General features: G+C 37.7%; 1 protein-coding gene across 4 annotated transcripts in view; it reads right to left on the bottom strand.

Moving 5' to 3' along the window:
- KIAA0232 (KIAA0232 ortholog) overlaps positions 1-15,729 on the bottom strand; it is an 87,495-nt gene that overhangs the window by 43,830 nt on the left and 27,936 nt on the right. For all 4 annotated transcript variants that reach the window (XM_045529068.1, XM_045529069.1, XM_045529071.1 and 1 more), the window contains exon 2: positions 7,321-7,820. In XM_045529068.1, the coding sequence (XP_045385024.1) occupies positions 7,321-7,551 (231 nt within the window). In that variant the 5' untranslated portion in view covers positions 7,552-7,820. The remainder of the gene's footprint in view (positions 1-7,320; positions 7,821-15,729) is intronic.

The raw sequence follows: 15,729 nt of genomic DNA, 5'->3' as shown, positions 1-15,729 counted from the left end.
TTATGTATCACAAATAATCATATAATTTCAAATAGTAACAAGAGTTATGAAGAAAAATAAACTAGGTAAGAGGACTAAGAATGGGAGGCTTCTATTTTAAATATGGTAGGTCAGGGAAAAACTGAGGATAAGGCAAACAAAATAAAAACCAAAGTATGCCATTAAATAAATATTAAATAATAGATAATAATAAATAACAACCACCCTCTTTTAGAAAGTAACTGAGCAGACTAATTCTCCTACCCAGATTAACTAGAAAAGCCAGATACAAGACAAACTCAGACCAAACCTGCACCACCTGCTCTAGGGTATCGGAGACCTGCAGAGGTGCCCAGCCTTAAGCCAGTGAGCGCCCAGGGAGGGGCAGCTGTGGGCACAGCCCATGGACATCTGCTGGGGCTTCTTCCTCGGGGAAAATTGTCAACGTAGGCCCTGGGCAAGAGGCTGGGAAAGAGGTGGCCCTTTAAAGAGTCAGGAGTGGAGCTCAGAGCAGTCTCTCTCACAGCCGGCCGGACAAAAAAAACTAGAGACGCAGGTGGTCAGGACTGAAGGAAAGGGAAGGGGTAGGAAACCAAGGCTACTCTGCCGGGCTCCTCTCCAGATGGGAGGAAATCTGAAGCACGAGGGGCTTCTGGGCTGCCAGCACCGTTCTAGTCCTCATATGGGTGTAGTTACATGGATACAACTTTTGTGAAAATTCACCAAGTTGTACATTTTTCTGCATATACTTTATACCTCAATAGAAAGTTTAAGGAAAAACTCCTTACTCTTGTATAGATAGAATCCATGGTTGCTCCATATCTGGAAAAGTTAATAAAGTCTGGGAGTTCCATGATCTAAAAAAAATCTAACTGTCCAAGAACACCTAAAGCTATCACACAGACTGAGGGGCTATCATGAAAGAACAATTTTGGAGGAAGTCTGCAAAGATAAAATTCCTAGAGGAAGTGAAAAACAAAATCATAAAGAGAATGAATTACACTAGCAAACAGTTTAACGTATCGGGAGACCAAACCTTAGAATGCAGTACAACCAGAGAACATTTTTTAAAATTTTAGTAGTGGTAATAGATTATAAAAAGGAAGCGCTACTTTGTACAAAGCTACTTATTGAGGACTTTTTTGAATGGTTCATCACCCTAATTATTTCCAGATTTCCTTTGGGGGACCAGACCCAGGCTCTCCAATTCCTAGTCCCTGTGGTTCCAAGCGCTGGTAGCCCAGCCACACAAGTCTCCTCATCACAGCAGTCAGATCAGGGACAGGCCCATAACCAAGTGGACCCATCAGGATGAGAAGCCTGCTCTTTCTGCTGGACATACACAAACAAGGGTGTGAGTCTGAGCTTACCATGGGGAGGGGAGGGGCGGGATGAAGCTTGAGAATAAAGACAACAGAGAAGGCAAGCTTAAAGATGGGGTACTGATTCTACCCAAGGCCCTGGATCAAGCTGCCACTGAGGTCAGCCCTAACCTGAACATTTCAAGTTTTCTTAAACCAGCAAATGCTCCAAAATTTACAAGCTGTGTGACCTTAGGGAAGTTACTTATCCACTGTACCTAAGTATCTCCACCTATAAAATACAGATAACAACAGGATCATTGTGAGGATTAAATGAGTTATTAAGAATGAAAAATGAGTGCTTGCAATAGTGGCCAGCACACAGCACACGACATATATGTGTTTGTTTTCACTATTACTTCTGTTTAAGCCAGACTGAACTGGGTTTTCTGTTATAATCACAGACTCCAGATAACAGTAATAAAGAATGCATTATACTGAGAACAGTAACATATAAGGCCATAACAAAAATTTTAATACACTCTTAAATGGTCATTTCAATTAGCTATAAAGGAAAACTAAGAATATTTAGGGTTGTAAGAACGACAGTGAAAGACAGCCTCATCTTTCTAAAGTGTCCCTTCCTACCTGTGACAGATCATGGGGAGAAACCTGCTGCTATGATCTGTCTACAACAACCTCAAGACAGGAAAGTTAACTCTCGCCTTTAAATTATAATTTTACTACAGTTTCCTGTTTAGCTATTTTTGGGTAAGACTGTAAAATGTTTTAAGCTAATGTAACACAAACTTATTGTAAGATTTACAAGATTCAGGCTTAATGCACTAAGTTACCTGGTAAAGCACGTGGCCATGTCATTCACTTTCACACTACAGGAACTTAACTCCCAAGTCAACTGTCAATGGTGAAGACAAATGAACATTTCCCTACCTCTAAACACTGTAAGTACATTAAAGAATAGTAAATCAGGCCAGGCTCACGCCTGTAATCCTAGCACTCTGGGAGGCCGAGGCGGAGGGATTGTTTGAGCTCAGGAGTTTGAGACCAGCCTGAGCAAGAGCGAGACTCCCATCTCTACTAAAAATAGAAAGAAATTATATGGACAGCTAAAAATATATATAGAAAAAATTAGCCAGGCATGGTGGTGCATGCCTGTAGTCCCAGCTATTTGGGAGGCTGAGGCAGGAGGATCGCTTAAGCCCAGGAGTTTGAGGTTACTGTGAGCTAGACTGATGCCACGGCACTCTAGTCCGGACAACAGAGTGAGACGCTGTCTCAGAAAAAATAAATAAATAGATAAAGAATAGTAAACCAATTCCACATAGCTTCTAAAGTTTGTCTTTACAGTAGAGTGTTTTTGTTATTCATTTAACAATTATTTGTTACGTATGAAAAACAAAATCCTCTGGTATAAAATATGGATCTGACAGACATGGGTTTAAATCCTGACTCATCACTAACCATATGTCCTCAAGCAGATGCCCTAGCCATTCTGGATTTACATTTTCATGTGAGTAAAAACAAGGAAAATAATACTTATCTTCAAGGTTTGACTTGAAGACTCAAGAAGGCAATCTTTACATATGAAAGGGCTGGTGCCAAATTTGGCACACTGTAGTGTTCCCTACATGACCAAGCTACTGATTTTAAAAAGATGAAGGCACTGCAATAGAATGTCAACTACTAAATGTAGGGAGGATAACTGAGTTATTAATTAATAGGAAAATCACCATTCTTCCAACCACCAAACTAGTAACTGATTCAGGGGAATCATCAATGGATGGTAAAACTACCAAAGCTCCCTGCATGGGTCACTTGTGAATTACAAGGACAAGAAAGTTCGGCTTCACAGTGGAGAAACCCAGAGACACTATCAGAACCAATGTCAGAACAGCCAAGAATGAAGCGGACTGCTATCATGGGCCACTGGATGTGATGCACAGAAAAGAAGGAAACATCATCATTTGTGTAATGTTATTGCCATAAACACATAAGCTAATGCTACACACAAGAAATACCTGACAAACCCAAATTAAAGGACATTAAAGAGATGTGACCACTAAAGCCAATGCATGATCTGAAATTGGATACAAGATTAAGGAAAAAATTGCAATGAAAAAAGAACATTATTGGGACAATTGACAAAAATTGAATGTTGACTATGTATTAGATAATAATGTTATACTGATACTAATTTTCCTGATTATAATTGTACTGTGGCTATCTAAGAGAAAGTCCTTGATCTCAAGAAACACATATGCGGGCATGGTGGCTCGTGCCTGTAATCCTGGCATTCTGGGAGGCTGAGGCCGGAGGATCACCTGAGCTCAGGAGCTTGAGACCAGTCTGAGCAAGAAGAGCAAAACCCCATCTCTACAAAAATAGAAAAAATTAGCCAGACATGGTGGTGCACACTTGTAGTTCCAGCTACTTGGGAGGCCGAGGCAGGAGGATCACCTGAGCCCAGGAATTTGAGGCTGCAGTAAGCTATGATGATACCACTGTACTCTAGCTGACGCAACAGAGCAAGACTCTGTCTCAAGAAAAAAAAAAAGAAACACCACAATGGCTCACACCTGGAGTCCCAGCTACTTGGGAGGCTGAGGCGGGAGGATCGCTTGACGCTACAGTGAGCTGTGATCACAACACTGCACTCCAGACTAAGCAACAGAGAAAGACCCCGTCTCTAAGAAATACACACTAATTTGTTCAGGAGAAGTGGGCATGAAAAGAAGGGAGACAGAAATAAAGTTGAAGTGGAGGGAGGGATGAAGGATGAAGAGAATCTGGTTAACGGGTACAAAAACAGAAGGAATAAATTCTAGTATTCAGTAATACAATAGGAAGACTATAGATAGTAATTTATTGTACATTTCAAAATAGGTAGAAGAGAAGAATCACAATGTTGCCAAAACAAAGAAAAGATAAACGTTTGAGATGGGTGTCCTAAATACCCTGATAATTACACATTGCATACATGTATCAAATTATCACATACTCCTAAAATATGCACAACTACCATATATCAGAAAAAAGGGAAAGAAAGCAAAAGTGGGAACATACTAACAACTGATGACTGAGTAAAGAGAACATGAGAGGTCTCTACTACTCTTGCTATCTTCCAAGGTCTGAAATTATTTCACAAGGAAAAAAAGTTTTTTAAAAGATGAATTTATGATTTGTGCTCATAAAGATATTATAATCTATTAAGAAATATAATACATTCTACTAACTTATAATGAAGAGCTCTGCAGAAGAAATATGACCAAGTTTGGTAGAAGACATTACTTTCATCAAGAATTACCAGAAAAAGTTTCACAGAGAAAGGTGACCTGGGATTTGAAGGATGGGGAAGAAAAGCAGTTTATATCATCTAAAAATGGTACATAGTGAATTCCTAACTATCTGAGAATATACTTACCAGAGTAATCATGACCAAAAAAAAAAAAAAAAGGAAAATTTGTGGAAATAAAATTACTGACACAGTTATATCTCCACACTGGAAGGCCGTTGTTCTCTAGAACTACATAGTAACCAACTCACACCACAATTGTATTCACAACCCTGCCCAAATCAGAGGTTTACAGGTAACTCAACTTGGTTATTTAGCCTCAAACAAGACTACGGTCTGATCAGCCTTACTTCCTACGTAACCATCCTGCATGGCTGAGACCAAATTCATATGTAAAATCTGTTTCAGAACTCAAGAGTTTTGTGTTTGTTTTAACCAAGGCTGGAAAAAGTGATGGATTACATCTGGCAGATAAGGCTAGTAGTTGAAGTAACACCCTTGAAACTGGCCATATGCAATTCAGAACTAGACTAACTCAAGGATCAAGGGTTGAGAAAAGACATGAGGACACCAAGGAGCAGAGTAGTTTGGGCTCCACCTAACGGGCTGTGCCACCACAAGCACGAAGAGGAAAGGTGGTATACTTCTTCACCTAGAACAGGTCTGCTAGCCTGGGTGTTAGCTGGAGTTCTGAATCACAGAAGCTAAGGTGTGGCCCTTTCCATTCTACTTACTGCTGTTGTGAGAGAACTGCCCTCAGCTTCATACCCTAACTCTCTTCCCGGGGAATTAGTAAGCACGTCCTCCTCTTCGGTCATACATCTGCTTTGCTACCTTTAAAAGAGGACTACGACTGCAGGTAAAAGTAACACAGGATAACTGACTCATAAGTCACCTCTTAGTAAAACAGGTATCATTTCCAATTCGATCTTCCTTACCATCATAGGAACTGGCACACTCTGTTACCCTGGGCTAAGTGGAAAAGTATTAGGGGCCTTTTACTTCTCTGTGGATTCTCCTTGTACTCCAGACATGTTATGTTTTCACTAATCTTTATCTGTCCTGTGTCCTAAAAAATGAACCAGAACTTAGGAGGGAGGATCAAACACAGTTGCAGATATTGACACATCCCTGATCCCTGACCCCAACTCCTACAGTAGTAAAGAAACCAAAGGATTCACAAACAAATCTGATGAGAGATGTGTTTGACTATAATCTTATTAACAGTAGGCCTATGTTTTATCCTATAGGTCCTACAGCACCTTGCACATAAATATTTTTTGTGCTAGTAAATTTATTGGTGTTGATTAAATATTCTAGGCTGATACTGCCAACATACAACTCTAAGAAATGAGAAGTTATATTAAAATCTCACTAAAAAACTATACATTCTCTATGAGTACACATTTACAACAGAAGTAAATGCTATTTGAATTATGAGAAATATCTTCCTCATTTCTGGAAATAAAAGTTCTTCTATGTTTGTAGATTTAACCTCTTACTTGCCTGTAGTGAAGTATATTCTACATTCACTAGAAAGATGATGGCAAATAACATAGCTTTAGCAAGGAAATTATACAAAATACTGACCACCAAAATAACACATTTGCTGATTATTAGGTTATAAATGAATCCCCTCAAAACCTCACGTGACCTAATTCCCACCAGCCAAGGCAGTAAATAACCCAGAAGCAGGAAAAATGAAGTTGTGTACAGCCAGAAATGCTGAGAAACATCTCTCATCAAATGCACTCTGTACCACTGGTGTATGAAAAATGTTAAGCATCTTGGTGGAATCCTTTGTATGTATTATTTATAGGACTTTGAGGCTTTTTATTGTGGTTTGGAAGGGCAAAGCCAGTTTCTTCCATCAATGAAACTTTGTTTTTGCTTTCAGTTTTAGTAACAATGATTTAAAATGGCAATAAAAACTGCCCACAAAATACCCTCTTCTTTCCACCAAGGGTCCACAAAACCCAAAAGATTTTAAGTGAAATTTGTCCACAGAAGCCACTGGAGAGCCCATTCATTCACTACTGATGACTCTACTTCTCCTTTGGCAGCCCTCACTTTCAGCAGCTCCTCTTAGAGAGTGAGAGAGGTTGAGATTTTTTAAGAACCTAGATTTGGTTGGTTTTTCACTTTAAACTCAACAGCAAAGTCAAATATTAATAAAATGTGTTTCACCAACTTACAAGGTGATATACAGTGACTTATGGCAAAGGTATGTGCTTTACTAAACTTTAATTCTACTGATTTGTCATATACACTGATTAATAAGCAATTTAATGTCATTGCTGCAGATAAAATACAATATTAAATTTGGAATTATACACAGTATATAAGAGGTTCAATGATTAGATATCCAGTCATAATACATGAGTTTCCTAAATAGCAGAACCCCACATTCTAGAGCAGTGTTATTCAAAGGCAGCAGGTTGTCAAACTATAACCAGTCCATGGCAAGATCTGCAGTCTGTGTCAGAATGTAATCAACACTGAAAAAGTCTAACTATGAAGAAAATAACTACACTAAACGTATGCTTAGTGACATGGCTGATTTACATTCCAAGGCAGATTCTTGCCCGTCTTGTCCTGACAGTTTGAAAGTCTGCACACCACACACCAAACAGCTCAGCTCTAAGAGCATGAACGCACTCTTTTAAGAAGAAATGTATACACAGAGACACAATCAGTTTTTACAAAACACTCAAAACGTATAAATACCTGTTCCTGCAGGTCGTAATCATAGCTGTCATGCAGTAGAAGACTGAGGACATACCGAGTATAAATCATGGCATCGATGCCACATTTTTCCAGCTCTTGTCCCAGCCAGGTCTGCACTGGACCCAAAGCATGAAGCAGAGACATTTCAGAAACAGACACAGGGCCTGGATAAGAACTTGAGGAGCTTTCAGATGGCAAACCATCCACAACAACTGTACAGATAGGGTGCATGAATTTAGGTTGCTGACATTCTTAAAATGCGAAGCATTTTCTGTAGTTGATATTCTGTTGGTATCTGGAGGGGATTTTCACTCCAGTAAAAAGGAGAGATGCTTGACATCTAGGATAAGCATTTACTTTTGCTGGTAGTCAGCCATCTAAAACAGAATTTCCCTCTTCAGGCATGACCAATGAATCAACATCCCGATAGCAACATACATGTAGATGTGATTTTCTGCTTTAATTTCACATTGAGGCCAAATGGAAGTCTCCGGCAGAACCTACAAAAATGAGAGAGAAATAAAGTATATGTGTTATATACAAATTAAATTATTGATTTTTTAAAAAAAAAATCAAATGAACTGTTCCTCTTTGTTAAAATATATTTGGTATCTTAGAAAACCAATTTTCCCCCCTATAACCCCTGACATTTTAAACTTTTAAAATGAAGCACAGTGCAGTGGTGCATGCCTACAGACCCAGCCACTTGGGAGACTGAGGAGGGAAGATAGCTTGATCCCAGGAGTTCAAGGCTGTAGTGTGCTATGATCATGCCTGTGAATAGCCATTGCGTTCCAGCCTGGGCAACATAGTGAGACTCTGCTTTAATCAATAAAATAAAGTTTTAAAACAACATTGTGAACTTTTAAAAGCTTAATAACATTTTTAAAAGGAAAATTCAGAAGTTGATGTTCTTCTGCTTCTGTTCAATTATACTGATGTTTATTTGGCTACCTCAAGAGATTGGAGTAGTAAAATTTTATTCTGTAATGCTGAATTTATCTAACAGAAATAAGCAGTTGAAGAGTAATTTCACAGAAACACTGGTAAAAAATTAGTCCTTTAAATTTAAGTTTTGTACAAGTAATCAATTACTTTGTACGGCTTTAGGACTGGTCATCACTCATTTTATAAAAAGTAAAGTGGATGGGCCAGGCACAGTGGCTCACACCTATAATCCTAGCACTTTTGGAGGCCAAGGCAAGAGGACTGCTTGAGGCCTGGAGTTCGAGACCAGCCTGAGCAAGAGAGAGACTCCATTTCTACAAAAAATAGAAAAGTTAGCTGGGCCTGGTGGCACACAACTATAGTCTCAGCTACTTGGGAGGCTGAGGCAGGAAGATTGCTTGAGCCCAGGAGTTTGAGATTGTAGTGAGCTATGATCATGTCACTGCACTCTAGCCCAGGAGACAAAAGGAGACCTTGTCACACCGCCTCCCTCCCAAAAAAAATTAAGGTGGAGCACAGATTTGTTTTACAGTCATGCCAGGCTATACTGTTGTACTTATTGTAACTTTTCTGCTTATATACCTAGGTTGAATTTCTGATTTTTTATGATAGATGACACACTTTTAAAATATTCTCTTTGTTAGAGTTCTGATTAATTTATACTACTAGAAAATAAAAACTAACACAAAGGTAAGCTCAGCTCATCAGCTCAGCTTTTGCATGAATTTTAGCAGACAATAAGAAGGCTATCAAAAAGGACTTTCAAAGAATTATTGTTAGCAAAAGCGTAAAGTGAGAATCACAAATACTCTTCCCCAAAGATTTAAGACTGAGTTTCTGCATTTTATCTATAACTACATAGTAAATTTTATATATACAAAGTATAAAAAAAAATTAAGTTCATCACAGGACTAAATTACTAGATTAATGCGTCACTAATATATATTTTGCTACTTAAAAATCCTCTGTACTATATTATTTTTGCTAAATTATAAAAACTAGATAAGTTAAAGCAGAAATTTTCTATAACTTTCACCAATTAAAATTTTCCAGCTAGGCCAGGAGCGGTGGCTCACACCTGTAATCCTAGCACTCTGGGAGGCTGAGGCGGGCGGATTGTTTGAGCTCAGGAGTTCAAGACCAGCCTGAGCAAAAGCGAGACCCTGTCTCTACTAAAAATAAAGAAATTATATGGACAGCTAAAAAAAAAATACACACACACACACACACACACATATATATATTAGCCGGGCATGGTGGCGCATGCCTGTAGTCCCAGCTACTCGGGAGGCTGAGGCAGGAGGATCGCTTGAGCCCAGGAGTTTGAGGTTGCTGTGAGCTAGGCTGATGCCATGGCACTCTAGCCAGGGTGACAGAGCAGGACTCTGCCTCAAAAAAAAAAAATTTTTTTTTCCAGCTAACTTCCAAAACATTTTCCATAAATCATTTTATATGTTTGGACTGCAGGACAACAGATCATCAATTAAATAATACATTCAATTCTGGAGATGTCACATGAAGCAAGTTGACAAGTCAGTTATAATTCAGTGAAGAACAACTAAGATGGAGAGAAGACCTGAAGCAATGGCTGAAAGAACTAAGTGAGAGAATCTAAGGCAGCTAGAATGCACAGGAAAATGTATGAGAGCTACACAGAGAGAAAACACCAGAGATTTGTAACGAGTTGCCCTTAAGTATTGAGCAGAGTAATAACTGGTGCATGCATGTAAGGAACTAGCCAAGGTACAGAAAAAGATCATCATACAGGACAGAACCAAATGGTATCTGATGCTCAACAGGGCAGGGGATGTGTCTGATTCCCAATCAGCCACTCTAGAAAACCTTGTAATTCAGGAACACTGGGTAGAGTACTCCAAAGGATCTTCTCTTAACGGGGAATAATTAGCCCAGACTAAACACTGCTCTGGTCCTGCCTAACAAATCTTAAAAGTAAGATCCAAAAGGACCAAATTGTTTCCAACTAACTTTGCTGTGGTTTCAGAACAAAGCTCAAGAATATTTACAGGAACACAAAAATATTCAGTGCCTGAGAAAGTAAAATTTACTATGTCTGGCATCCATTCAAAAATTAGTAGGCATGCAAAGAAGCAGAACATAAAAGGAGTAATAATTAGGAAAAAAATAAATTAACAGAAATAGACTTAGAATTGACACAGAAGTTAGAGCTGGCAGAGAAGAACATTAAAACAGTTATAACTATATTCCACATGTTCAAAAAGTTAAGTAGAGAATGGAAGATATAAAAGACATAAAATCAAACATCTACAGATACAAACTACAATGTTTGAGATGAAAATTGCACAGAATGAAATTAATGGCAAGTTAGACATTTTAGAAGAAAAGATTACTCAACTTTAAACTGCACAAGAGACTATACAAAATGAAAGAGAAAAATAAAATTTTAAAAATTAAACAGAGCATCAATGAGCTGTGTGACAACTTTAAGAAGCCTAATATAGGCTGGGTGAGATAGTTTGTGACCATGATCCCAGCACTTTGGGAGGCAGGAGGATTGCTTGAGACAGGAGTTCCATACCAGCCTGGGCAACACAGCAAGACCCCATTACTACAAAAAATAAAAAACATAGCCGGGCGTGGTGGTACACACCTGTAGTCCCAGCTACTGGGGAGGCTGAGGCAGGAGGATCACTTGAGCCTAGGAATTCGAGGCTGCAGTGAGCTATTATCACATCACTATACTCCAGGCTGGGCAACAGGGTAAGACCCTGACTCTAAAAAAAAAAAAAGGGGCCGGGCGCGGTGGCTCACGCCTGTAATCCTAGCTCTGGGAGGCCGAGGCGGGTGGATCGCTCGAGCTCAGGAGTTCGAGACCAGCCTGAGCAAGAGTGAGACCCCGTCTCTACCAAAAAAAAAAAAAATAGAAAGAAATTATCTGGCCAACTAAAAATATATATACAAAAAAAATTAGCCGGGCATGGTGGCTCATGCCTGTAGTCCCAGCTACTCAGGAGGCTGAGGCAGTAGGATCGCTTAAGCCCAGGAGTCTGAGGTTGCTGTGAGCTAGGCTGATGCCACGGCACTCACTCTAGCCCGGGCAACAAAGTGAGACTCTGTCTCAAAAAAAAAAAAAAGAAGGAAGCCCAATATATATGAATATATATGTTGATGTCTGAGGAGAGAGGAGATAGAAAAAAAAAATTTGAAGAAATAGCAGCAGAAAATTTTCTTAAAAATTGATAAAACCTAAAACCCATAGAGCCAAGAAGCTCAATGAACTCCAAGTGCAAGAAACATGAAGAAAATGGCACCAAGGAACACTATAATAAAATTACTCAAATTTGTGATAAAGAGAAAAATCTTAAAGGGGAAAAAATATTATATATAACAAACAAAAGATAAGGAGAACATCAGATTTTTTGTTGGAAACAATACAAGTGAGAAAATAATAGAGCAAAAACTTTAAAGTACTAAGGCACAGAACAAAATGTGGATGCCTTCAAAGGAATAAAGAACACTAGAAATAATAGCTACATTTGTCTTATTTAAACATCTTTAAAAGATAATGGACTATTTAAACAATAACAATGGATTATGGGGCTTGTAACGTTTGTATAAGTAAAATGTATGACAACAGTAGCATGAAGGCCAGGAGTGGAGAAATGTACAAATACTATAATATTATAAGGCTCTTATATATTACGTGAAATGGTATAATTACTTGAAGACAGATTCTGATAAGATAGCTGTTAATAATCATACTAAATCTAAATGATTTAAGCATGCCAATTAAAAGGCAAAGATGGTCAGAATTGGATTTTAGAACAGCAATATCCAATTAAATGCCATCTATTAAAAAAATCTACTTCAAATATAAAGGCACAAATAGCTTAAAAGTAAAAGGATAGAAAAAATATACCATGCTAACACTAATGAAAAGAAAGCTAGGCCAAGAACGGTGGCTCACGCCTGTAATCCTAACACTCTGGGAGGCCGAGGTGGGCGGATCATTTGAGCTCAGGAGTTCGAGACCAGCCTGAGCAAGAGCGAGACCCCGTCCCTACTAAAAATAGAAAAAAATTAGCTGGACACCTAAAAATATACTTAAAAAATTAGCCGGGCATGGTGGCGTATGCCTGTAGTCCCAGCTACTCGGAAGGCTGAGGCAGTAGGATTGCTTAAGCCCAGGAGTTTGAGGTTGCTGTGAGCTAGGCTGATGCCACAACACTCTAGCCCCCGGGCAACAGAGTGAGACCTGTCTCCAAAAAAAAAAAAAAGAAAAGAAAAAAAAAAAGAAAAGAAAGCTAGAGTGTCTACATTAGTATTTGACAAAGTAGATTTCAGTGCAAAGAATATTAATAGAGATAAAGAAGGTTGACTCATAATGATAAAAGGGTTGATGTATCAAACGGACATGACAGTTTATATATTTATAGTCCTATACATACACCTATGCAATTTTGACCTAATAGCATAGTGTCAAAATATGCGAAGCAAAAAATGATAGAACTACAAGCAGAAATAGACAAATCCACAATTATACTATGAGATTTCACCATGCCTTGCTCAACCATTAAAAGAAGAAATACACAAAAATCCAGTGCATCAGTAGGGATATAGATTAGAACAATATTATCAACCAATTTGACTTAAGATAGACTATATACTCTTGGCCATAGAGAAAGCTGCAACAAACTTAAAAGGATTCAAATCATACAAATATGTTCTTTGACCACATGGAATTGTATTAGAAATTAGTAACATAAAGAGGTCTGGAAAATCTCCCAAATATGTGAGAATAAAAAACATATTTCTATCACATTGGTAGACTATCCAGTAAAAAAAAAAAAAAATACAATAATAAGAAAAAAGTTTTAAGAACATATTTCTAAACAACCAACAGGGCAAAAATCAAAAAAAGAAGTCAAAGGAGAAATCAGAAAAGTACTGTATTTTGAACTAAATAAAGTGAAAACACAATACATGAATATTTTTAGGATCCCACAAAAAAACAATATTTAGGGGAAAGTTTATAGCACTAAGGGCCCATACTAGAAAAGGTCTCAAATCAATGATCTCAGTTTTCACCTTAAGAAACTACAGAAGAAGAGCAAATGAAACCTAAACTAAGCAGAAAAAGGAAGTAAAAGATCAGAGTAGAAACCAATGAAATAGCACAAAAACAATGAAACCAAAAACTGGTCTTTTAGATAATAAAATGGACAAACCTCTAGCCAGACTGATCAGGAAACAGCGAAGAGCCAGGCTCAGATATTAAATAGCTTCAAAGGTAAATTCTACCAAATATTTAAGGAAAATATAATACCAATTCTATACAAACTCTTCCAAAAAATTGAAGAGTAGGGAATACTCCTCAAATCATGTTATGGAGGCCAGCATTAAACTGATACCAAAACCAGACAAAGATATTACAAGGAAAAAAACAAATAAAAAATGACAGACCAATATGCTTTATGAACATATGCAAAAATTCTAAAGAAAATTTTAGGACATTGAATACAATATCCTCAGACCCAGAGGATACGGGGATATTAGTTAATGAAATCTACACAATTGTATCTGTCATTGAACCTCCAAAGTATTAGTTTTACTGTGAACTCAGTATATGCCTTTTTCATTATTTAAATCATACATTTGCATAAAAGGCCTTAAAAATGGACACAGTGAAAGACTTGGTTCACTGCAAAGACTAACATATAAATATTGTTTTAGTTTTTTATTGTGTTTATTTTATAACATGATCTCAACCGAACCATAGGATTTTCTCTTTTATCAGTAAGAGATTTCACGTTTCACATTTCTTCAGACAAGCAAAAGGATTCAAGTAGATTAAGAAAAAATCAGCATACAAATGCAAAATAGAGCAAAGCACACTGAACCCCCATGATCTTATCAAAACTGGTTAAAACTTTCACTTGTATTACTTACTACCTCTAAGAGAACTTTCTATAACTTGTTCAATACCAGATTATATATAATTTTAAAATAATTGGTCATATTCATAAAGTCACAACGTGGACTGTAGAGGACCAAGGAAAAGAAAGAAAAACAAAGTAAAGGCCGGGAAAGCTGGTAGTTTTCAGACTACTCTGCATTCATCTGCACAGCATCTCTCAGTGGATACTGCTCTGAGAGAAGCACCAACTACAAGATGGCTCCTTCCTGTTCCCAAATGATAGATACGTCTAAATGTTCCTGGAGCTAAAGAGTGTCCATCCTCCTTGCTTTGAACCTGGGTATATAACACTGGGCACTAAGCTTCCTCTACCTAAGCAGCAAGCCTTCGGTAGAGGGGTGAACGAACATTTGATCGAATTAGAGTATATTTCTGGTTCTGAACAGAATGGAGACTCCTAGGTATGCTGGTTCATGAATATCCATTTAAGGAAAACTTATTTCAGGTATTACCCACCATGGTGAAACTTACTTCTATTGGTCAAAGCAAGGGGTCAGAGTCAGGGTGGGAGTTCTGACAAGCGCAGGCAAAAACTCATGTTCATCCACCTGGCAAGTTTAAGAACATAGCTGGCAAATGCCCACATTTCAAACTCTATTGGTTTTTACACTCATTCCAACTGTGAAGTTTAGTCAGCATGAAATTAAATTTCATTTTAGTTTAAATTCTGTTTAAAAGTTTTAAAGAAAAAGTACCACTATATATACTTGAAAGTGTTTTGTTTTCTTAACATTCCCTTCTTCAAAGGTTTATGCCAAGAGAAAAGGATGTTTAAATCATCTTATCTTTCTCTCATGCAAAATTAACCCAAATCATCTGAAAGACAGGGCTGTATCAATGATAAATTAAAAGTTCCCACGATGAATAACTTATTTTAGAATTTGTATTTTATACTTTACATTTTAAATGGTTTTTATTAAGAATGTAAAAATAATATAGTTAACTAAATGCCCGTGAAAGCTTATATATCATTTGAGTCTTCTCTGGAGGTAGGCTGGAAGAATGGAAAGTGCACTGGCCAGCAATCATAATATTAATATCTAGGCTTTTGTAGTCAGTCCCACCTCTGCTATTTATAAGCTAGATTTCGTGCCCATAACTTCTCAGGGTCTTTGTTTTTCATCTGTAAAAGAGAATCATACATACTCTCCCTATCTCTCAACCTCCCACAAGGTTGTTACAATGAGCAAATGAGAAGTTTATCTACGTATTTTGTGGCCTTTGCATTTCACACAATGCTATACAAATGGAATGTTTTATTATAAACTATCCCCCTTCAAGTTGTTTATTTTTGCTTAATATCACAGGTTCCTCCACTAATATGATTATATGAATAGTTATTTAACAGACATTATCCTTTTATAACAAAAAATACTCAATTTCCTCACTATCCTTAAAAAAAAAAATTGAGATCACCTTCATTTATAATAATCTGGTTCTAGTCCCATCTAGGGCCTTTCCCCTTGTCAGATAACATTGGAGTTCTCTACTACAAAGAAAGAACC

This window comes from Lemur catta, chromosome 17 (assembly GCF_020740605.2).
Source record: "Lemur catta isolate mLemCat1 chromosome 17, mLemCat1.pri, whole genome shotgun sequence".
Lineage (NCBI taxonomy): Eukaryota > Metazoa > Chordata > Mammalia > Primates > Lemuridae > Lemur > Lemur catta.
The sequence above is the reverse complement of the archived record's forward strand: the minus strand, read 5'-3'. Positions and strand labels throughout refer to the sequence as shown.